Source organism: Aythya marila, assembly GCF_965140915.1.
Source record: "Aythya marila genome assembly, chromosome: 22".
Classification (NCBI taxonomy): Eukaryota; Metazoa; Chordata; class Aves; order Anseriformes; family Anatidae; genus Aythya; species Aythya marila.
This window is the reverse complement of record NC_139063.1, coordinates 3,065,338-3,088,357: the sequence shown is the minus strand read 5'-3', so window position 1 is coordinate 3,088,357 and position 23,020 is coordinate 3,065,338. Positions and strand designations below refer to the sequence as shown.

Genomic DNA, 23,020 nt, shown 5'->3' with positions numbered 1-23,020 from the left:
TGAGCAAGATCCCATATATTACCGCATGTGAGTCGTGTGTCATATTAGAGCAATCTAGTTTTAAAGGGCATCTTTCAAGCACAAACTAGCTTTTTCCCACACTTGACTGATCACACAAATAACTGTGATTAAAGGTCAAGTGCCTGGGTTTTTCTATTTTACTCCTTAAAAATTTATATGTGAAAGAAAAACCTCGAAGTTAACATAGCATGAAATTGTTATGCAGTTATGAGGCTTTAACGACAACTAAATATCACTTTTCTTCCTGGGTGGCTGGAAAAACCTCCAGTAATAATGGGTCACTTCTTCCGGTTCCCACTCGAGGAAGATTATAAATAAACCCTGTTGTTTGCTTTCCTGCCCTGTGATGGGATAAAGGGAAAATTTTAATCTGTGAGCTTGTTACCTGACTCCTCTGGGGTGTGCCAGGGGCTGGGCTGTGGGTCTGAGCTGAGCTCTCCCATCGAGAAGGGTGCTGATAAATGGATGGGGGTTTGCTTGCTGCCTGGCTTAACACGGAGGAAATGCAGTGGTTCCTGGTGGGGGGCTGAGACATGGAGAGGGCTGGAGACACCTTCTGGCTGCAGGCATCCAGCTGGGCTGTCTGTGTCCCTTTACAGATCCCTACCCCTGGATCTGCTGGGCTAAAGCTAATGCTGCAGCTGCACTGTGGTTGGAAGGGCTGAGCTGGAGTACGTGGGGTCAGTGCTTCGGGGGCAGGAGGGGAGTGCAGGCAGGCATGGAGAGCAAGCAGAAATATTAGAGGTCCATATTGTCAAATCTGATTGTGAATACTCGTTGGGCTTGGAAAATGTTTCCTCCCTTTGTGCAGAATGGCCGCAGCAGCAGCACCTGCCTCTCAACTGGCCAGGAGCCTCTGGTTTCCAGCAGATTTGTTCTCAGACGCAATGCCTCCCACACTTCCCATAAGCAAATGTGCCTTAGGTGATACAAAAATGCCTGGAAAGATGAGATTAACGGAACATGGCCCTCGGGGGTTTGAGCTGGTGCCTAGGTGGCTCAGGATTCCCGATCCTGCAGGGACTTCTGCGTATGGTGAAATTTATTCACACGGGTGGTCTCGTTGACTTCAGGAAGAGTGTACTTGGAAGCTGGGGCACAAGGCAAATGAACTGCAATCACCATATCTAATTAATCTAATTATGCAATGTGCAAATCTGAGCCTGATTGGCAGCAGGCTTCAATAGGCTACTTGCTCCCGTAAACTTATGCATGTATGAGGCACTGCAGAACGCAGGCTTTAGTGCCTAACACTTGAAGATGGTTCAGCACAGCAAATTTGTGCCGATACAAGCTGCTGCTCTTCCTGCAGGGCCGTGTCCCCTGCCAGCTTTCCTGCGGGCATTGCCACCGTGCTCCTGTCTCCAGCAGACCTCGCTGCACCTCTCTTTTCATGCCCAACCCAGCCCTCGGCTCTGGCTGCCTCAGCTGGAGCTTCAATATTTTTATTCCCGACCTGCAATGTTTTACATCTGACAGCACATAATCACAGCGCGGGGAACATCCCCCAGGAATAAGTGTTGCTACATAAGCAGGCTTTGGCGGCAGGTTGTACAGCCATCAGCCGGGAGGCTGACGGGCGTTCAGCCTGTCAACGTTTTGCCAGGGCCTGCACACCTACAGTTAGCGATAACTGAAGCACGCCGAGTTCCTCCCCGCTGCAGGTCTGTGAGCACCCACGGGCTGTCTGCAAGCTGCAGCCCAGCGCCGGGTGTGCAGGACCTGCCCTGCCCAGGGCTGTGCTTTCCTGGTGTTCCTTTTTGGCCACTCTGACTTGTACAGCAGCTGCTGGGCTTGGGGGAGCTTGAGATGAAGCTGGAATTGCCTCTCTGATTCCAGCCTGGAGAGGCAGAGCAGAGGCTTGACACGAACGTGGTGCTCCCAGGTGCAGGTGAAGGCAGTAGTGAGACCCGTGAGCATTGCTGCAGAGCCCTCACCTTGTCAGGTGCATTTACTAAGAACATAGATGGGGGTGTTGGGGCCAGGGCAGGAGCAGAGATCAGCACAGAGGGACCTGTTGGACACATTGAACTGCAGGTTGCAGCAGGCAGAGGCTGAGAACCCACCCCAGTGTGGTGGGGACAGCGCAGGGCCCCTGTTCATGCCTGGTGTCTGCAGGTAGATGCATTCGTACCAGCTGAACCCCGCTGCCTTCTCCTGTCCCTGTGGTCATGCAGTGCCCGCTGCATGGGGTCGAGCAGGGCAGACCCCCCCAAAATGGGAACAGGACATGCAGGAGGCAAACCTCATCCAGAGGAGAGCCTGTGGCACAGTTAATTAGGGCTGTGACCGCAAGACCACCACATCTCAGCTCCAGCAAGGGCTGTGCGTGCCCCAGCAGCCCCATGGGGAGCCAACCCCGACCCGTGGCAGCAGGGACAGGCACCCCAAAGCCCCACCGGGGCCCCTCCCGGCCCTAAAGCCCCCTGGAGCAACCTCCCTGCCGTCAGTAGGCTTCAGAGTGAACACCACCTCCCTCCTCCTACCGCCCGCTCTGGCCCCGCCCTTCCTTCCCATTGGCCGCTAGCTCCTCGAGGCCCCTCCCCCGCGTCGGTTGGCGAAGGGGATTGGCGGAGAGGGCCCGGGGCGGAGCTCGGCGGCCGGAGCGCGGCGGCGGCGCGGGGCGCACGGAGTCGGCGGCGCCATGGCCAGGGCGCACGGCGGCGGCGGCTTCCCCCGGGCGCTGCCGCTGCTGCTGCTGCTGCCGGTGCTGCCCCGCGCCGCCGCCGAGCAGGGTGAGCCGGGCGGGGGGCGGGCGCGACCCCCCGGACCCCCCCCGGTATCCCTCGGTCGCGTCCCGGTGCCCCGTACCCCGGTGGCTGCAGCGCCCGGTGCCACCGCGGCTCGGTGCCGGGTGCCGGTGGCGCTCCGTGGGTTTCTCTCTAATCCCGGCGCAGCCCCCGGTGATGAGCGGGGAGCATTCGGGAGCCCTCCGGAGGAACGGGGGGGCACGGGACATCGCGGGGAGGGTGGAGAGCCGGGTTGGGATGCGGGAGGCAGCGACCGGAGCGCGGAGGAACGAGGGGTTGGGGAGGCGCTGCAGGGCGCACGGGCTCGGGGCGCATCTCCCCGGTGCGCATCACCTGGGGTCGGTGCACAGCCGGGCTGTGGTGGTCCCCGCTCTCACGGCGCTCTTGCAGGGGACTGGGGGTGCCACCGAAAGCCCCCGACGTGCAGCTCCTCGCCGCCGGCAGTGCGGGTACCGGGTGGCCCCGCTGGTGGAATGACCGGCGGAGGATGCGGGTGGCGCCCAGCGTGGTGGAGCCGGGGCAGGGCACAACTTGCCGGGCAGGGAGCGATTCTGCTCGCTGCCTGTGGGAAGCTGACGGAACTCTGACTTCAGGGGAAATGCATCCTCACGTCACACAGAGGACTGGCTGTTCTGTGATTTATTGAGAAGCTAGGGTGCAGGCTTTCAAGGAAATTTGGGACTCAAAAGTGCCATCGGTACCTGCTGGGACTGGGCTCTGGGATGACCCCACTCCAAGCTGGTTGCACATCCCCCAGCCCCGGCTCTACCCCAGCCCCGCAGTGCCAGTCCTGGTCAGGAGCTGTCCACGGGGTGGGATTTTTGCAGGGCGTCACGCGTGGGTGAGCTGGCTTGTTAACGTGTTGTCCTCCCTGCAGTTGTCCTGCTGGACTCGAAGGAATCGCAAGCAGAGCTGGGCTGGACCTCGCACCCATCCAACGGGGTAAGAGCGTGGGGCTGGCATGGTGGGGCTGGAGAGGGGCTGCTCGTGGCTGCCTGGCAGCAGTCGGTGCTTTTTGGGTGAGCACCGGCTTGTGGAGGGGGTCTGAGAGCCAGAGGCCAGGTATTGGTTGTGTTAATGGTGCAGCGCCTCCCCAGAACGCATCTTAAGCTCTTGTGATAAGCAAATAAACGCCAGCCAGTGAAGCCTGTGTGGTGTGGTTTGTGCCCCAGCTTGATTTGTTGGGATCTCGCTGTGCTTGGATGTGCTGGGACAGGGATGGGATCGTTGGGATCCTGCATCGCACGGGGGCTGCGTGATCTGCTCCCTTCTGTGCTGCCAGGGTTGGTCTCTGGCTGCTTTTGGCAGAGAATGGCAGGAAAGCCCGAGTTGTGTTCCTCGCTGCTTCAGGTTTATTTTCCAGAAAGGAAGCAAAGCATTTAGGGTGGATGGCAACACATCCTGGAGTCATCTGCGTTCCCCAGCTGTTAGTCTGCAGAAGAAACTCTGTTTTGGGTGCGTTTGGCAATCTGGCATAAATCTACCCCCAGAAAGAATTGCTTTGGGAAGTTGCCAGGTCATCCTTGAGACTGTGAGGTTTGAATCATCGCTTTGCTAATCAGAATCTCTGCTGGTAACTTTGGGGAAAACCGTTGGTGCTTGGCAGGCAGAGGATTTGTCCTGTTCCAGCTAAAACTTTGCATGACAGAAGCTGCTGCTGGTCAAGGTGCTTGTCCTTGGGCTGTGGCACGACTGCCCTTGCATGCTCTGGGCTGTTTTTGCCTTCCCCGGGTGGCTCAGCACCCAGATGAGCTGCTGCTGCGTCCTGCTGTGCTGATGTGTGACCCTGGGGATGGAAAATCCCAGGCATATGGGGGGACGCTGGCCTCCTGTGGGCTGGTCAGCAGCTGATGTTTGCTCTCATGCTGGCCCTGGGTTGTTTGTTGATGGATGTCTGTGTTGGGTGGTCCTGCAGCACAGCTCGTGCTCTTGGAGGATTGGGCACTTCAAGTGTCTGTGCTGTCATGGCCGGGTAGGTGGAGAGGCTTTTGGTGGTGGTATTTATAGCGATGGCTGTGTTTCTGCTTGGGCGGCTGGCTCTCGCTGACGGCAGCCCCTGGGCTCTCACCGCCTTTGTGCTCTTTCCACAGTGGGAAGAAATCAGCGGGGTGGATGAGAACTACAAGCCGATCCGCACCTACCAGGTCTGCAACGTCATGGAGCCCAACCAGAACAACTGGCTGCAGACGGGCTGGATCGCCAGGCGCGATGGCCAGAGGATCTTCATCGAGCTGAAGTTCACCCTGCGGGACTGCAACAGCATCCCGGGCGTGATGGGCACCTGCAAGGAGACCTTCAATCTGTATTACGTCGAGTCCGACTCCGACCTGGGCCGTAACATCCACGAGAGCAAGCACACGAAGATCGACACCATCGCTGCGGACGAGAGCTTCACGCAGGGGGACCTGGGCGAGCGGAAGATGAAGCTGAACACGGAGCTGCGAGAGATCGGCCACCTGAGCAAGCAAGGCTTCCACCTGGGCTTCCAGGACGTGGGCGCCTGCGTGGCGCTGGTCTCCGTGCGGGTCTATTACAAGAAGTGCCTCGCCACCCTGCAGAACCTGGCGCTCTTTCCGGACACGGTGGCAGAGGCGGCCTTCGCCACGCTGGTGGAAGTTAAAGGAGCTTGCGTGGAGCACGCCCAGGTGGACGTGGATAACCCCCCGCGGATGCACTGCAGCGCCGAGGGAGAGTGGCTGGTCCCCATCGGGAAGTGCCTGTGCAGCCCCGGCTTCGAGGAGAGGGACGGGAGGTGCAGAGGTAACGTGGCCGTTCGCATCCTTTTGCAGCCCGTGGCTGTGCTGTGCCCGTGTGCTGGGTGCTGAGCACGGCTCGGAGTGGTGGCTGCGCCCTTGCTCGGCGATGTTGTTCATTTAGCTAATTGGGAGTCTGCTGCTAACAGGCTGAGCTTCGTCTGAAGGTGGCAGCTGGGGGTGTGGGGGGTGTTGCTGGTGGCTGGAGCGTGGTGTTGGCCGGGTGGATGTGCCGGCGCTCGGAATGCCATCAGGCGTTTCCCAGAGCTTTATTGGTAGCTGTAAAATTATTTGATCCCGTTAACAGCCCCACAGCAGTGCTTTTAGACGCAGCTTAATCATGTGGTGGCTTTACAGCTCACGAGGTCGCCTTTAATGACAGCTGTAAAAGATCTGACCCCTGCCATCACAGGGGGCTCTCTAGCGGTGCTGTGAGGGTTTGGGTCTGGCTTTCCAAGGCAGGCAGGAGCTGGGTGTGATTCTGGCCGTGGGATGTGGGGTATGTGCCTGTGGGGGCAAGGGGTGCGTGCAGATTGAGGCCTCCTCCTGCTGATGCCCTCCTGAGGAACACCTGGGGCCTGTACGGAGGGACTGGTGTGACTGGGACCGCTTTGACTGTACTGGTGTGAATATGTTTTGGGTGGAGAAGCCCCCTTTGGTGTCTCGGATCTGTTGGCTGGGTCTGTGGCCTCTGGAGAAGCTGCTCAGAGCCTGCAGCCTCGCAGCACCATGGCTGGAGATGGATGAAATGTGGGTAAATATGGCCCAGACAGGTACTGGGTGCTTTGGGTCTGTGGTAGGGGAGCGAGCTTTACTGGAGGAACCCGATCTGCTTTTACAGAGCTGGGTGAGGCTGTGGAGGTGTCAGCGGTGCCCTCTGTGCCCCTTCCCCCTGACCCCAGCAAGGCTTTTACTGCCCCACTAGTGGCTTTTCGCTCGGTGCCCTCCTTTAAAAGACCTTATTAAAACTATCGAATTGAAATCTCGGCATTGTTCATTGCTTCAGTGGCTGCATGGCAGCTCGCCACGCTTTCCCCATCTGTTTGGAGTGGGAATTTACATAGTGAGTCCCAGAAGGCTTTTGCTAATGTTTCAGGTTTCTCTGTGTTGAGTTTAAATAATTCATATTCTCCAAGGAAAAATATTTGAAGTAATTTAATGGACATAATTAAGTTTTTCCCCCCTCTCACAGAAAGCAGGTCATTAGTCACTCTCAGCGGAGCAGCGTCTGATGTCTGGTCAAATATCAGAAAATAAGTTTCTAAGAGTTGAAAGTTTTTTATGCGTGTGTGTATGTGTCTTTATTTTATTTTTTTTTTAAGCTGTGCATTAGCACGGCACTAAGTGAGTAACTTGAAAAGCTTTCTGATGAAAGCATCCCAGGCTGCAGAAATTCCCCAACAAGGACAGAAGCCCTTGAGCTGGAGGTGGAGAAATGCAGTGGGTGTCGGAGGATGCTCGAGCAATCGGGCGATGCACAGCAAGACTGGCTCTTCTGCCGTGGTCCGTAAAAGGGCTGTGCTGGGAGCGAGCCCGATGCATCCTCTTGTGGTCTCTGCCGTGATTCTTGCAGCAAGAGAGCATGGTGCAGCTCACCGGGTCTGAATCCGAAGGAAATAGGATGGCAGGAGTGGATGAGGCAGGTGCCCTGCTGTGCTCCTGCTCCAGGACCACGGGTGTGCACTGGTGATCTCCGTAAGGACAGGGCAATGCCATGAGGCGGTGCAGGTTGTGTTAACGGGGTAAATTCCACTCTGGGGGCCTTTGGCCAGTTTGAATCCTCACCAAACTGGTCAATGTGGCTGAGCACATACAGCTACAGAAGCCCTGGGTGTAACGAGGGTGATGGGGATGAATGGTGGTGAGAGGAAGGGTCGCAGGCAGGGCTGGGCTGAGGGTTGAGCTTTGTGGCAGAAGCAGAGCTGAAAGATGAGGCCGGGGAAGTGCAGGGTTTCTCTGTGAGGAAGCATTAGCTTTATTTCCTGCTGAACTCAGGAATCCACGTTTGAATGAAATCCCAAAGCTCCTTGTACTGGTGATTTAGGTGCTGAAATCATCTTGCTGCCGAGAGAACATTTGTATCCTCACGCTGAAATTAGGGGAGATGAAAAAAGACTAATAGGATTTATGGCAGTGCTAATTACTGCTGCAATAAAGCCAAGCCTTTTTACTGTCCATCTTCCTATATAACACCATTTCTCTGAAGAAATCCCGGAGTACCTGACAGGCTTTCCTGGGTTTGCACATTTCTGATGAATCATTTCGGTGATCATTGAAATGCAGCCGTCTCTAGGGTGGAAGCGAGCAGCTTTAGCATCTGTTTAACATCTACGCTCAAATAAGAGGAGAGGTTCTGTCACTGTAAATACATTTAAACTGCTTTTCTTGTCTAATATATATCTATAGCCAGCTGCTGGCCTGTGCTCCCTCTGATCTTAAAACCTATTTCCAGCAGATGCGCGGTGGGCAGGTGGAAGGTCCCGCTGCACTGTGGACGATCATCTGTCCATCCCTATTTCGTTTGCAGTTGGCTTCTCGGCATTGATGTCTTTTACCCTTAATTTTGCCAGGCATGATCCGCGGCCCCTTCATGCCATTTGCTTTGCAGGGTATTGCAATAGCTTCTGTAAATGAAATGGTGATGCGGGAGGATCTGCCTGATGTTTGCTGCGAAGTTGTCTTTTGTGCTTCATCTCTTCCACCCGATCCCTCGTAATTTCTGCAAGGAGAATTTCAACAAAGCCCAAGGTTAATATTTACCAGCCAGTTTTGTTGCAAATGAGACAGCCTCAACCAGACGTTGAATTAATATGATGGAGACTGGTTCCAAAAATAGCTGTCAGCCACTCTTCTTTGACAGAGATGTGAATTCGGGCTGTAGTTAGGTCTCCTCAATTTATTTCCCTCTGCTTTTGACGGGAGTGGCAGGAGCTGGTGCTGTGCTGCTGGGGCAGCCCGTGCTGGTGTCTCAGCCTGTAGCTGGCTGCGTCCCGTCTCTGCAGGGCTGATCTTACAGAAGCTGATTTTAGGGAGAAAATAGTTGCTAGTGCTTTGTTGGGATTTTAAAAATAGGGTTTCAAGTGATTTTGGTGTGGGTAGAAGGGGCAGGTTGGGTGTCTCCTGAGCAGCTTGTGATGCTTCCCCAGTGTGCAGGGACCATCCTTGGTTTGCTCATCCCTGGTAGGTGTGTGTGAAGGATTTTGGGGCTTTGCAGGGTGAGCAGCTGGCACTGCTGTCTTGAAACAGAGGGATGAGGTGGAAGGCACAGGGGGGCAGTTGTTAGAAGAAAGCAGCCTTTGCTCGTGGTTGTAGGAAATGTAACGCACGCTGGACGCTGAGCAGCTGCAGTGAGCTTGGGGGGATTCATCAGAAACTGCCCGAAAAGAGCCCAGGGAGCATCGCTGGGCAGAGCAGTGCCTCTGCCCCACGGCCACATCCGTCCTCCTCGAAATTGGCTAAGGCAGGACGTTTTTCTGCAAAACCTAAGATAGCAGTAAAAGTCCTTGATTTGTATTTTCCAAAGGGAAGTGCTAAAATAGGGCAAGTGTTTGCTGTTTTAAAAGAGCTGTCTCTCCGCTTGGGTCCCCTTGGACCTCCCCTTCTACTCCTTGCCTTTGCGCTGCTGAGCATCACAGGCTGAAGGTGGAGAGCGTGATGGCTCTGAGGTGGGAGCCGTTTGCTTTACAGAGGTCTCCTGAGACGTCCGTGAAAGAGCCTTTGATACCCGGCCGCTTGTGCTGGACGGAGGCACTTGTCTTGCCCTTCTTTGGGAGTGGAAATGAAACCGTGCAGTCCTTGTGTCCGCTGCGAGGTGGGGATGCAGAGAGAGGCAGCACCGAAGGCAGGAGCTGGGGCTGCATCATCAGAGGAGCATCTGCTTGCAGCCCCAGGACCGTGCCATGGCTCTGGGAGCTGCTGTGCTCTGGGGGCAGCTCCTGCCCAGGGAGCAGCTCTGCCGGGCTCACTCAGTGCCTCCCAGACATGTATGTTCCTCATACTGATGAAATGCAGACATCAATTTAAAATAAAAAAAAAAAAAAGGAAACACAAGTGACCCGTCCCTGAGAGCTACAGCTACCATTTTTCTCATGATGACAGCACTGAGAGCAAGGCTGGTGTCCTTGTGGGTCTCAGGGCCCGTGTGCTCACCTTGCGTGTTGCACGTCGGCAGCTCTGCAGCACGGGGCTGGTGGTCAGCGAGGCGAGGCTCCTGCTGCAGGTGCCTGGGGAGAGCCTCGGGCTGGAATTGCAGAGCGTTGAGTGCATTAATCCAACTGCGAGTCCTTCGTGTTATTCCAGAAATGGGCCGTGTGAATTTGTCTGGTGGTAGAGGACGATGATGGAAAGCACCTGAAGATGGCATGAGCTGGAGACTTCCTGAGCAGGGGTTTTCTGCTTCGCGAAGAAGTTTTTTTTTGGAAAATGAGAGCTCTGCTAATAAATAAATGCCAGCTGGAAGCACTACAGGCATTCAAATGCCAAATAGGAACCAAAAATGACCCCTCCAGTGGTAGGAACAGAAGCAGCACATGTAGGCTGTTGGGATGAGGGGAGACTACGCCAGCTACAGCTGTGGGGAACCTCTTTGTCTTCCCTTGTGTACTATTTCCCCTGAAGTACTGCCTTGCTGGGGAAATTGAGGTCCCTGCATCCTTCTTCCTGGCTGAACGTGCGGGTGTTTGGTGTTCCACATCCCCAGAAGAGGTGCAGGGCTCACAGGTCCCTATGAGCTGTGAGTCCTTCAGGGAATGTGATCAATGATGCGGCCCTACTCTTGCATCTTTTTATGCACCTGCTGGTGTCAAAAGGCATCCAGGCTCTGGCACAGCACATAACGTGCATGTTTCCCAGCCCATGTCTGTGTGCTCTGCCTGGCCAGGGCTCGCTCCTGCTGAGCAAAAGCTTGGGGTGGGAGTGGGAAGTGGTGCTGGTAAAGTGTCATCCTCTGTCGTGCATGTCCCGTCAAAACATCGTGCCTCTACAGTGTCTTCAGTTGGAAAATAAGTAGTTTGATTGAGAATTAAAGAGATTTAGGATAAAAAATTGCAATACTCTGCTATTTAGTACAAAGATACCTCCTGAAGCCTGAGGTCTGCTTTTCCATTTAAGTACAAAAAAAGATGGATCCAAATGCACAGCGCTTGGGGCTCTTGATTTGTTTCATCTTTTATACATTAGCTTACAAACCTGCGTGTGCTCCTGGAGTTTATTTTATCCTCTGACTGATGCCAGGGTATTATGCATAATAAATTTCTTTTTTCTCCTGGGACTCCGCAGCGAGCACTAGGCTTTGCTTCCATCCTGCACAGCCACGTGCTGCTCGCGGGACGGAGCTGAAGCTCAGATTTAGCGGCGCTCATTGGGGCTGGAGCTGGGTGCACCGTGGCCGTGCTGGTGGAAATGGATGTGAAACGAGGGCAGTGCATCAAGAAGGGGTTGAGGGAGTAAAACCGAGGGAGTAAATGCTGCTGAAGGAGGAGTTGGGGAGGAAATTTATGCTTCGGTTTCCTCTCCGAATTATGGTTTGGCTTTCATCTTCTGGGTCTTGGGTTGTAGCAGAGCACGGCTGGAGCAAAGTGACCATTTGTAAGGTGTGGAGAGCGTGGTGCTGAATGAGTTTGGAATATCCGCCTCCCTGCAGCCATTAGCAGCCTCCGGGGAAGCTGTGATGCCTTATGGTAGACGCCGCTTCCCATCAGTTGTGCAGATGAAACGCCCATGTAAAATATGCTTTCTCTTTTTGGAGTAATGATCAAGCTTGGAGATATTTATTATTCTGGATTGAATGTTATATTGCTGTATTATAGTGTGTCTGAAATAATTATGGCTATGGAAATTGTGGCAGAGCCAGACACAAATTACTCTATGACACTTAATTTTAGAGCAAACTACTCAGAAAATTACAAGCATCACAATTCGTTTGCGGGATTTTTGTCAGGCCTAAGGTTATAGATACCTGGCTGCTGGATGGACACCCACTATTTGGTTGAAATACAGAGGGAAACCTGTCTTGCCCACGGCGAAGGGAGCTGTGCATGGGTTGAAGCCCTTGGCAGGAGTGGGGTGCGTTGGACACGCGGGTCGGCCAGCCCTCGGCAGGGGAGTAATTTGGGAGGTGCAGCAGGGAACTGGGAAAGACAACAGTAAATTGCACTTGGCTCAGTGGATGTGCCTGCCTTAGCGTGTCCTTGAGGAAAATTCCTGCATAAATAGCGATGAGTTTCTCTCCAGTGCTGCTGTGGCACTGAATTCGAGCGAGTGTATTCTTGGTGCTGAATGAATTTTGATATTTCAGGCCTGCCTTGCTAAATATACTTGGGTATTTAATTTTCCTCTAGACTAAATCACTGAATTTAATTTCAGCTATTAAGAGCTCATTGTTGGAGACGCACAAAGATCTAGCCTCTGGACATAGGTTTTCATTTCAGTACTTCTCAAATTATTTAACAAGAGCTAAAATTATAGAGTAGTGTTGTCCTAAAGGTTTCAGGGATGCTGGAAATGCGTTGGACTGAAGGCTGCTGAGCAGTATTATTGAAAAACGGTTATTAAAGAAAAAAATCAGCAGAAAAACTGCCTTTGAATACTCTTCAGACTGGCACGGCCTGGAATACCCATCCTGGTAGGTAGGGCACCAAGATGAGAGGAGCGGGGACTTGATCCGGTGCTCGTATCGATCTCTCCCTCCCGCTGACTCCGTCCCTCCTGCCCAGGCACGGAGATTGGACAAGATTTCTTTCCCTTCCTCACAGTGGGGCTCTGTAACGGTATCGCTCGCCGCCTGCACAGTATTGATTACAGTTTTTGCAATAAGACGAGGCAAGATTGCAAACCCAGCATGTACGGGGAAGGCAGGAGCCTCTCTGTTACCCGAGGCCACGTGTTGACAAGGCTTTCAGCAGCTCAATATACCGCTGGAACTTCACCCCGGCGCTGTCTTTTGCACAAGGTGCCCTGTCTGCTTTGGGGCAACTTGTCCTTGTCTGCGTGCGCTCCTTGACAGCCGTCCTTCCAGGGCATCAGCATGGATGCTGAGCTTTTTTTTTTTTTTGCGGGGGGGAGGGAGAGAAAAAGAAGCAATTGTGAAGCACCGGAGAATGATGCTGCAGTGCTCAGGGAAACCAGCCCTCTGAGATGGGAAAGGCTCCGAAGTCTGTGTCTGGGGTTTAATTTAATTACATGCTGTATGCAGGGAATGTTTGTTTGTTTGTTTGTTTGAAGCCTGCTGCTTGATAATTGCATTAGCTGCACCCTCATCCTTGTGTTTTGTGAAACGCTGAATAACAGCACTCTCTTCTCCACGCTGTTAGTGATTTTATGGAGTTCAGCTCAGCGTCGCCTTGGTTATCTCTTCCAGGCTGAGCTGCCCTGCTCTTCTAGGGCCCAGCTCCCACCTTTTGGCTTTTAGGGTCCCTTGGGTTGAGCGGATTTGCTGCCAGAGCTTACAGCAGCCGTCGTCTCCCTAGGGTGACGGTGGGCAGGGTGCAGGCTGGCATCGTCTTGCATCTTACGCCCGCCCTTGCTGCACACCCAGCTGCCGGATCACCTCGTAAAGAAAGCACGAGAAATGATGTGCTCACCTGAGCAGAAAAAACAGCTCAGCGGAGGCTGGGCACTCGGGCTGCTGCCTGACTTTCCTTCGCCCTCCTGGAGAAGGTTCCCGGTGTCGATTCCTTGGTACTGAGAGCCCGAGGGGTGTTCCCGGCTGGTGTCTTCCCTGCCAAAAAGTTTGCAACAGACCCGAGGATGGGAACTGCTGTTGAGGCTGCCGAGAAGTGGACAACCGCCTGCGTGGCCAAATCCTGCTGCTGGTGGGGTGGGATGGGTGGGCACTGAGTGTGTGGGTGCTGCTGGGGGGTGTTGGGGCAGCTTGATTAGCAGCAAGGGTCCCATGGATGCATGGGGGCACCCAGCCCCTCTGCTCCAGCCCCAGGAGGGGCGAGCAGGTGCTGTGGACCCCGTGCAGAAGCTTTTGGGTCACCCAGAGGTTCCCCTGGGTGTTGAGCCTGGGGCATGCGGGCATCTTTTGCACAAAGCCTCTCCCTGTCACTCCTGCTGTGCTGACATAAAGAGCATCTCCGCTGACGTCTCGGTGAAATGTTTGGAACATAATAACCAGTGACTTGCTCGGCTTGATAATGGAATTAAGACGGATGGGGGCTGGATGTGCCAGCCTGGTCCGGAGGGGGGGTGGGTCAGCCTGGCAATAGCTCCTGTGAGAAATGGCAGTGAGGACAGTTTCATATTTTATATGACTGGTGATCACAGAAAGTGAGTCTGTACAGACAGGAGGGATGGATACGGACGCAGGCTCGGCGTGTGCTGTTTGCTGGCAACCTGCATCATGAGCAGAGGGTGCTCCTTGGTGCTCGGGAAGGGCTTGTCCGTACCTTAATGTGTGTTAATCACAGGGACGGGCACATTTCTTCTTGGTCCTCCTGGAAATAATGTCTGTGTGCACCATCTGCACAGAGATCTGCATTTCCACACCAAGGGGAGTGGATTTTTTAGCTTTTGCCCTCACTGCGGCGCAGAGCCGCTCTGTTGGGGTGTCCTCGTGTTTCAGCCCTGCAGGGGAAGTGATTCTGGATGTGCTGTTAATATTTCTCATGGGACAGGATTTGTAAAACCCGACTACAGCGTTGGAAGAAAAACCTCTGGGAAAAGCAAGCCCTGAGGGCTGAAAAGATTGTAGTGAAGGTGTGAGGGGAGGTGAGAACGCAGAGGGGCTGGGAGGAGGTGCTCCAGAGCTTGTCTCCTTGTGATCTTTGCAAGGGCTGCCAGGGTAGGGAAGGAAATCCTAGAAAGAGCAGTGACAGAACTGTGCTGCCAGGAGGAGTGGAGACCCTTATAAGTAACACGCAGAGTTTTGTGTTATATTTTTTCCCATCCTATTTTGATGGTTGCAATGGGACGTTTAACCACTGTCGGATGCAAACCAAACGGCTCAGGAAGCGCTGGTCCTCCGAGTTGGTCGCTCTCTGGGGGGAAACCTTGTTTTTTTTGGGGTGCCTTGACATGCTGCACCCCTGTGTTGAGGCCAACCACACTGCTGTGGGATGGAGGAGCCCCGGGAGGTGCATGCCAGTGCTTGCCAGCGGCCAGTATATGATGGGGATGCAGCTGTTCTTCCCCTGGGAGCCACTGGTGTTTGGTGCAAGACCCAAAAAGCCTCAGAAGATGCTGAGCGGGTGTTGGAGGCTGCTGGGGACGTGGGGTCCTGCTGCTGCGCTCCTCAGCCCCAGCTGCTCCCTTACCGGGCTGCTTTCCTTCCTGATCAGCCTCCTCCTGGATGCGTATTCCAGCAGAGAAAATTAACACGCATTAAAAGTGGATGAACTTTGTCAAATACAATTTCTTGACAAAAAAAAATGGAAAGGAATTGATTTTGGAAGACAACCGAGTTGTAGTGTTAATTATAAATGACTGTATAGGCGTTTTTGGGTGAAACTGCAGGCGTTATTGATTCCTGCTGGCAAGCACGCAGCTCTTCCGCTATCTGCAGGAATTCAGCAACATGAGAAAGTTCAATAGTGCGAACTCGGGCAGTGCCCTCCCTGTTTTCCCTTTGTTCTCGGATATCTGCAAGGTTTGTGGGTCAACAAGCTGGCTTGAGACAGCTTGGGTGGAAAAGCAAAGAGGCAGAGCTCATCAGAAGCATTCAGATTGAGTGCTGAGAGGGCAAAAACCGAGCTGCCAAAGCCTGATGTGAGGAGATGGTGTCAGGCAGCATGGAGGGGTGAGCGTGGCCGTGTTGGTGAGCTCCTCCTGCTGCCCAGGCGCTTCGTACAGGGCAGCAGGAAACCATTCTGCAGGGCTGGGAGCATCTCCTGGAGCTGCTGTGTTAATGTGGTTAGGAGAAAAGCAATCGCCCTCTGACTGCTGGTAAAGCCTCCTGCTGGACTTGGTGCATCCGAGGCTCTCCGAGAGGAAGAGGGAGACAAACCCAGAGGGCGTTTCGTTGTGCACCCCAGTTCCATTACAGTGTTTGTGGTTGAAGCTGTCGGAGCTGAGATGAAGCGTGCTGTTGAGCAGCTTTCTGCTCGACAGAAAACGCAGTAGGTGCTTTTAACTTTGGGTAAAAACTAAAGCTTGCCATTCAAAGGGAAGCTTTCATGTGATCTGGCATCGTGCAGCGTGACTGGGAAGGCGAAGACGTAAACACACGCCTGCACACACATGCACACGCATTTTTCCAGTGATGGAGGCAGGCGGGAAGTGTTTGATAGGTTTTGTCTGATTTTTGTATTGTCATTAACGCAAAGTTGCCCAGGTTAAGTAGCTTTATTCCTAAATCCATGATACGATGCAATTTCCACCTAGTGTTTAATCTCCCATCTATGCTCATTCTCTCAATATTTTATGCTAAGCTGCAGTATTTGCTTAGGTCTTGGCCCCTTCCTCTCTGCAAAATGATGAACACTTTTTAATTAGAAGCCTGATAAGCTGCAGAAAATAGATTTTTGGTTTTGCTGGGCCCTGCTGACTTGTCTGGGGCGGTGTCAGTGACTGCCTCCTTCCTGGCATGTGTCTGTTAAAGCCCGCTGCCTAACTCGCAAAACATTTTGCAGCCGATGCCGCTTTTTTAGGCGGAGCAGCAGACACTCGTGCGAGCCTGGGGAAGGACGGACAGACAGACAGACAGAAGTGACAGACATGACGGACGTCTGCAGAGAAGTCGGGTCGGAGGAGATGTGGGGGCTGAGTGTGTCAGGACCGAGCTGGCGAGCGTCTGCTCTGGTTTCCTCTGGGGAGGCTCACCCAGGTCTCTGCTCGTTCAGAGGATTCCTTTTCCTAGAGGCCACTTGCTGCCAACGCAGTCAAGGCAGAGGCGTGCTGCTGGGTGCTGCTCTCCATCAGGTTGCATGGGGCAGCCGTGGGGCTGCGGGATGCTCTCTGACAGCAGCTTTGCCTTGAGCTTATCCGCTCCACGGGGTGAATCTTGCAGGAGCTGTGCCTGCACAGTAGGCTCTGGGGCAGGACTCAGTCCTTTGCTCTCCCTTGGTTAAAAACCTTTTATTTTCCTCTGTGTGTACAAACCAACATTTGCAAAGGAAGACTGTGAATCCTGAAGGTTCAGCTTCTGTGTTTGGCTGTGAATGACTGAACCTCCAGAGACCTGAGCCCTGTTCTCAGTCCTATTTTTCTTGTTTGACTCTGTGCAAATCATGCAGTTGTCTTGCCCCAGGTTCCCTGCTCGAGCGTGGTCACTGGTCCTGTACTTCATAAAGAAAACAAAGGTTAAATTAATTGTTGGAGGTAGTCAACTGTCGCAATGATGGGTTTCATAAGTGCACCTCATAACAGGCTACTGGCCAGCTGGTAAATACAGCTGGGGTGATTAATAACTTCATTTCACTGCTGCATGCAAAATCTTGGCCATGCTTCACTTGAACAGAAACTGCAATCAAGTCCGCAGCTTGCAGAGCTGCAGTCAGTTGTCCTGCCTGATGCACTTAGTGAGTCGCTTTTAATCACCGCTCATCAATTAACAAGATAAAGCTGCTCAAACTCCAGTGCCTCTCTGCCGATGAAATCAGGATTTCAGCCAGGGATCTCTCTCGCTATTTTTAAAGGCGAAATTTGTACCCTCAGCTTGCTGCAGCTTAGAAAATGCCGAGGTCCTTGCTGGTGGGGGAGCCTCCCCCATCCCTTGGGGCTGTGAGTCAGGGTCCAGGCTGCAGAGGGAGGTTTTGCCTGGGAGTCAGTGCTGGGGGACTCGAGTGGGCAGGCTTCGTGGTGCTGCGGGGTGGATTTGCCTGAGTGCTGCTGGGGAGGGGGAGTTAAAGCTGTCCCGTGACAGCTGACTAGGAAACCATGTCCTCGTCATGCTTCTCTGCGACCCTAACTGCCCCTGCTCTCCCCATGGCCAGGATTGTGTGTGGGAGAGGATGCTGCTTTTGGGTTTTGATAGAGTCATCTGCTCGTGTCCAGGAGCTGCAGCAGATGTGTCTGTAAGAGAAACCCTTCCCGGGGGTGCATCGTGCCAGCTTACCTGCCAGCCTGCTGCACGAATCCACGCTGCTTGTGCTGCTGCTGGCTGGGCTGTGCATGCAGTGTGGGAGCAAGGAGGGAGCGTGGTGAGACAAATCAGGAATGCTTGGCGGATGGGGAGCATCTCGCGTGGGCAGAGATGATGGAGAAGGAGAGAGGCAATTAATTTGTCTGACCCACCCAGCTGCTTCTCTTTGGCTCCTAGCTGAGGCATTATTGGATTTTATTATTTAATAATTAAGTTGTGATAGTAGCAGAGGGCAAGGATAGAAGATTGTGTACAAAAAAGAATTTCATTCTATAAATTGATGGCCTGTTCTCTCGAGAGCTGTCACATACCCAGCGCAAAAATGAGCAGTGCAAAATAACAGGGATGCCTAAAACAGCTGGGGTCCGACAGAAACACTTATGAGATGAGGTGGAGGAGACAGGGAGTTTAGCTGAGAAAAGAAACTGAGATGCACGTACGACGCATCAAATGTTCCAGGGTGCTTTTGTTCTCCTTCTGGAGCATGGGAACAAAGGAACAAAATTACCAAGTGTGCAGAAAGGATCGAGATTGCAGCACTCCTTGTTACTGGCTGTGATTTCACTAAAGAATTTGGCAGCTTCGAAATCGTTTGGGCATTGATATGTGTTGCAGGAAGGTCAGGGGAGTTCTGCTTCGTCCTGATCTGGAGAAGACTGAAAAGAAGGGAAAGGCTGTGGGCTGCCAGCCTGCAGCCCTGCAGGCGGGGTGAGACCTCCGTAGGGGTGGCTGTGATCGTACCTGGGGCTGTGCAGCAGCCGGGGCTGAGCCCCACAGCGTCGTGGTGCCTGTGATCCTGGGAAGTACAAACGGAGGTGTTTCACGCAGTTATTAGCTGACATACTGGCTGAGAGAGGCTTTTGTACGCTTACTTCTCCTAGCTATTAGAAGTCAGGGAAGAACTGCCTGAAAGATGCTTCTAATTGAAAACGTTCAATTTCCTAACGCGAGATGTCAAATTTATGTGACTGCCAGGCTCGCCGTTCACTCTGGGCTATGACGGCCGTATATCCACTGCTTTTACTGCTCGGGTCCCATCAAGTTTGTAAACAAGATTGATTTTTCTGTTCCGCCTGACAAAGGGTACGAGCAGCAACATGATGCTGGCGTTCAGGCTTTGATGCCGTAATGAGCAGCTTCTCCCCGTGGAGCGCAATGGATGAGCAGCACCGAAGCCTGCGGGGGCTCAGCCCAGCCTGGGGTCTGCGTGCAAACACCACGGCGTGCCTGAAGCGCTGTGGGATCCCTGGCTGATGGTATTTGTGCCCCGTGTTGTGGTCAGTACAGCTGAACCGAAGGAAATGCAAGCTAAATACATTGCTATGCTTATTAGTGTAACAGTAGCTTTGCTTTGGTTTCTCAAATATTAAGAGGAAGCTGGAAGTTTTGGAAGTAATTTAAGCACCTGCTAGTTTTGTGTGTGTTATCTAGCACCCTAAGTAGGGAATGACATTTATTGTGCATTATGGCACGCCGTCTTAATATTACTCCTCGGCTGTGTTTGTCAAGCCTGTGCTTTTAAAGGTCATCTTTATCTGGTCCTGGAGGCGTGCAGTCTGCAAACTGGGAGAGGCAAATGCAAAGCTGTGGGCTCTTCAGTACCATGCTGGGCTCTTTTTTTTTTTTTTTTTTTTTTAATTATTTTTCTCCATTTTTAACAGTTTTACTATTCAGTTTTACTATAGAAATGTAGCATTGAGTCCCCATCTATTGGAAAATGCTGATTTCCATTCCAGATACCAGGAAGCCTCTCTTCGTTACTTGGGCACAACTGGACTAGGCTCGAGGTGGCCAAATCTGCTGCTTTCTGGGGGCTTTACTTGCACCGGGTGGCAGAGACCTTGGGTGGCAAGATTCAAGGCTTTCAGGTGGCTCCGGAAGGGCTGCATCTGATACGTAAGAAAAGCAGAAATCTCTCCCGTGCGTTGCTGCTCGTGGCTCTGCCAAGCAGCTGGCTGTCCCTGTGCCAGCAGCCGGGGGCGATGGGACCAGCAGGAGCCACAGCAGCAGTGCTGGCTCCCCCCCTGTCCACGATCAGAGTGCACTGAATTTCTAAAGGCAGATGAAATAACGTCCCCCGTAAACGTTCGCTCGTTTTCAGCATCCCATGCAAGAATCTTCCCTGCCCCGGTGCTGCCTGGTGCTTTGTCCTCAGATCACAGCCGGAGCTGCCAGTTTTATGTCACGCAGAAAGCTAATGAACCGGAGTGCGCTGGAATAATCTGCTTTAAAAGGAACGGGCTCAGCAGCCAACTCTTTAAAAATGATGAGAGAGGGGACTGTGTGCAGGGAGCTGTTCGTCCAGGAACTTCACAAGCCCGAATATTTGAGGAGCTGATGAAGGGGTAGCAGGCAGCAGCCCCACACCACTGAGATGAAGCCAAGCAGAATGCATTTGTTTGCAGGCTGCTTCCTTTTCAGGTGTTGTTTTAAGGTCAAACTGAAGCTATAACAAACTGCTTTATGGGGTTTTGCAGCCTGTTTTCTGTTGGTTTTGTAAAATAACACGTTTTCCATGCGGAACTAGCTCCTGGGTGTCCTGCTAGGGGTATTACTTGTACTCTGCGTGCTGCTTGTGGTAAAGATCAAGCAAATCCTTGACCACTGTGCGAACCACTTACTTGTATGAATATCAAAGACGCTTTTCAAAGGATAAAGGAAGCCTGTGTATGGCCTACAAAAGCCAATTTCTGCTGCTGTCGTTTGGCTTTGGTACATACCTCACTGCCTGCAGTGACTGCTGCATAATCTGCAGTGATGAAGCCGCAGCTGCCAGCGACGTGGCCTTGTGGCTTGGGTTTCTGCACGAAGCTCTGGTGACTGATGAGTTCTCCAGCTTCTCAATTTGCCGTATTCCTCCCCTTTTTGGGTTGTTGCTAAGTCTTGCTGCGTCTCCCGTGTAATTTCTGCTCTGCTTACCTGACTGTGCACACTAAGCTGTGTATTTGCTGTATCCTGCCTCCTTCTGCAGCTGCCTACTCCTCCAAATCCCCACACAGCTTCCAGCCCCCTTCATGCATCGCTCCTGCTGGTGTCCAGCCAGTGGATATCATTCCTCCTGTGCCTCTACAGCCCCTTGAAAGGGTCCCACAGCCCTGGAGGTCAGCACGAAGGGACAGCATTGAAATGTCCATTGTGGATCAAACCAAATGAGTATCTCCCTTGGTGCTGGGACCACACAAACACCCATAGCAAGTAGCTCAGAGGGTGATGTCTGCTGTCCAGCAGCAGGCACAGGACATCCCAGGGAACAGGGCAATGCAGTCATCAGCTGTGGGCCCTGTTCTGCTTGTGCTGTTCTTTCTGTAACTCCCTCTCTCTCTTTCCAGCGTGCCTTCCCGGATTTTACAAGCTTTCGCTCCGTCTTCCTCTCTGCTCTCCTTGCCCTGAGCACAGCTTCACCCACGAGGAAGCCTCCACCTTCTGCTCGTGCCAGAAGAACTACTCCAGGTCCCCGTCGGACCCTCCGTCTGCCTCCTGCACGCGTACGTCTCGCTGAAGAGTAAAGGCTCTTTGTAAAGCAGAGGGCAGGACTGCGGGGAGCGTGGAGGGGTCTCCTTCTTCCGTGGGGCTTCCAGGCTGAGGCTGAGGGCCGGTGAGGAGGACACGCAGGCAGGCTTGCAGGCACTCACTGGTAAAACTAGAGTTCAGTCATGTAGTTAATATAGTTTGCGGATTTTAATTAAATGGCCTCTAGTTAATTGGATTGGACTCCAGCTCCTCCGGTGATGGATGTGATAGAGGTGCCTGTGCAGCGGTGAGGAGCTCGCTCTGCCCATGGGTGGCTGGGCTTGAGCCTGGCTGAGATGGCGGGGAGAGGTGCCCAGCCTGGCTGGATGCTGCCCACAACTTCTGTGAGCTGGGGCTGGTTGCTCAGAGCACGTTCCTTCAGTGAGGAGCCTGCTGTGGGGTCCTCCATCCTGAGAGCCCACCTGCGGCTGCTGCATGAGGACCTGGGCTCGCCCCACCACCACCAGTGTCCCTGCTGATGGCCCCAAACCCCAGATGTGGAGAAGCCGTAGGTTCACACTTGATCCAAGGCAGCTCATAAAATCGTTAAGGTTGGAAGAAATCTTCAAGATCATCTGGTCCAACCACCACCCCCTGCCCCTGTCCCCCAGCACCACGTCCAACCTCTCCCTGAACACCCCCAGGGACGGGGACTCCACCACCTCCCTGGGCAACCCGTCCCAACGCCTGAGCGCTCTTGCTGAGGAGAAATGTCTCCTCATTTCCAGCCTGAACCTCCCCTGGCACAACTCGAGGCCGTTCCCTCTGCTCCTGGCACAGTTCCCTGTGAGCAGAGGCCGACCCCAGCTCCCCACCCCTTCCTTCCAGGCAGTTGCAGAGAGCAATGAGCTCTGCCCTGAGCCTCCCCTTCCCCAGCCCAAACACCCCCAGTTCCCTCAGCCCTTCCTCACAGGACTTGTGCTCCAGGCCCCCCACCAGCCTCGTAGCCCTTCTCTGGACACACTGCCAGGCCTCAGTGTCCTTCTTGTGCTGAGGGGCCCAAAACTGAACCCAGCACTCGAGCTGCGGCCTCACCACGGGTGTCCCTCTCCTTCCAGGTCCTCCATCGGCCCCGAGGGACCTCGTCTACAGCCTGCGGCGTTCCTCGCTGGTCCTGCAGTGGAGTGCCCCCGCAGATGCTGGCGGCCGCAGCGACCTGACCTACAGCCTGTGGTGCGGCCGCTGCCCTGCTGCACGGGGTGGCTGCGAGCAGTGCGGCAGTGGCGTTGGCTTTGTGCCGCAGCAGACGGGCCTGGTGGAGCGCACCGTGACGCTGGTGAACCTGCTGCCTCACGCCAACTACACCATCCGTGTGGCGGCCCTCAACGGCGTCTCAGCCGTCAGCCCGTTGGCAGGGCAGCAGTACGCCGAGGTCAACGTCTCCACCGGGCTCGCAGGTATGGTCGGGGGTTGAGGATGTGGTGCTGGAGGAGCTCCCAGTGCTCATCCCTGTCACCCGCTGCCCTTGGTGGCCTCGAGACACTTGTGAGGGCTTTGGCTGCAGGATGAGTCACAGGTCACTATAATACCTTCAAATAGACAACGTCTTCAGCCCGTTCCTAAAGAGTAACTCAGATATTAGTTATGCTTTGGGAACAGAAATGATTTTCTGTTTTCTATGCTGGCCCACAGCACAATTTCTGGCAGTAAGCGTCCCACCTGAGGTTCCAATTTGTGTCCCCTTAGCACAAGGGGAAGCGAGCATCCCTTCTGCCTGTGGTCCCGGCTGACTGCAGGGTGTTGCTCTCTGCTCAGCTGTCGGCTGTGCCTGGGGAAAAGCAGCGTTGGTTTGTCGCGTCCTTGTCTGCTCCTCTGTGGCCACGTTATTAATTTGCATGAAAACCCTTTGCCAAGCCATGGTTAATGGAGACGGATGATCCTCACGTACCTCTTGGCAGGAATTGGCCAACAATTTCATCTGAAGGGATTAAACTTTGATCTTGTTATAAATAATTTTCCCACCG

At 53.7% G+C, this 23,020-nt stretch overlaps 1 protein-coding gene across 1 annotated transcript in view; it reads left to right on the top strand.

Annotated features, from left to right (window-relative positions):
• Positions 1–2,665: 2,665 nt before the first annotated feature.
• EPHA10 (EPH receptor A10) overlaps positions 2,666–23,020 on the top strand; it is a gene marked incomplete at both ends in the record, with an annotated part of 36,274 nt that continues 15,919 nt past the window's right edge. Inside the window, 5 exons of the mRNA XM_082777602.1 lie at positions 2,666–2,756; positions 3,649–3,713; positions 4,862–5,531; positions 20,876–21,031; positions 22,115–22,453. Coding sequence (XP_082633728.1) covers positions 2,666–2,756; positions 3,649–3,713; positions 4,862–5,531; positions 20,876–21,031; positions 22,115–22,453 — 1,321 coding nt within the window. The remainder of the gene's footprint in view (positions 2,757–3,648; positions 3,714–4,861; positions 5,532–20,875; positions 21,032–22,114; positions 22,454–23,020) is intronic.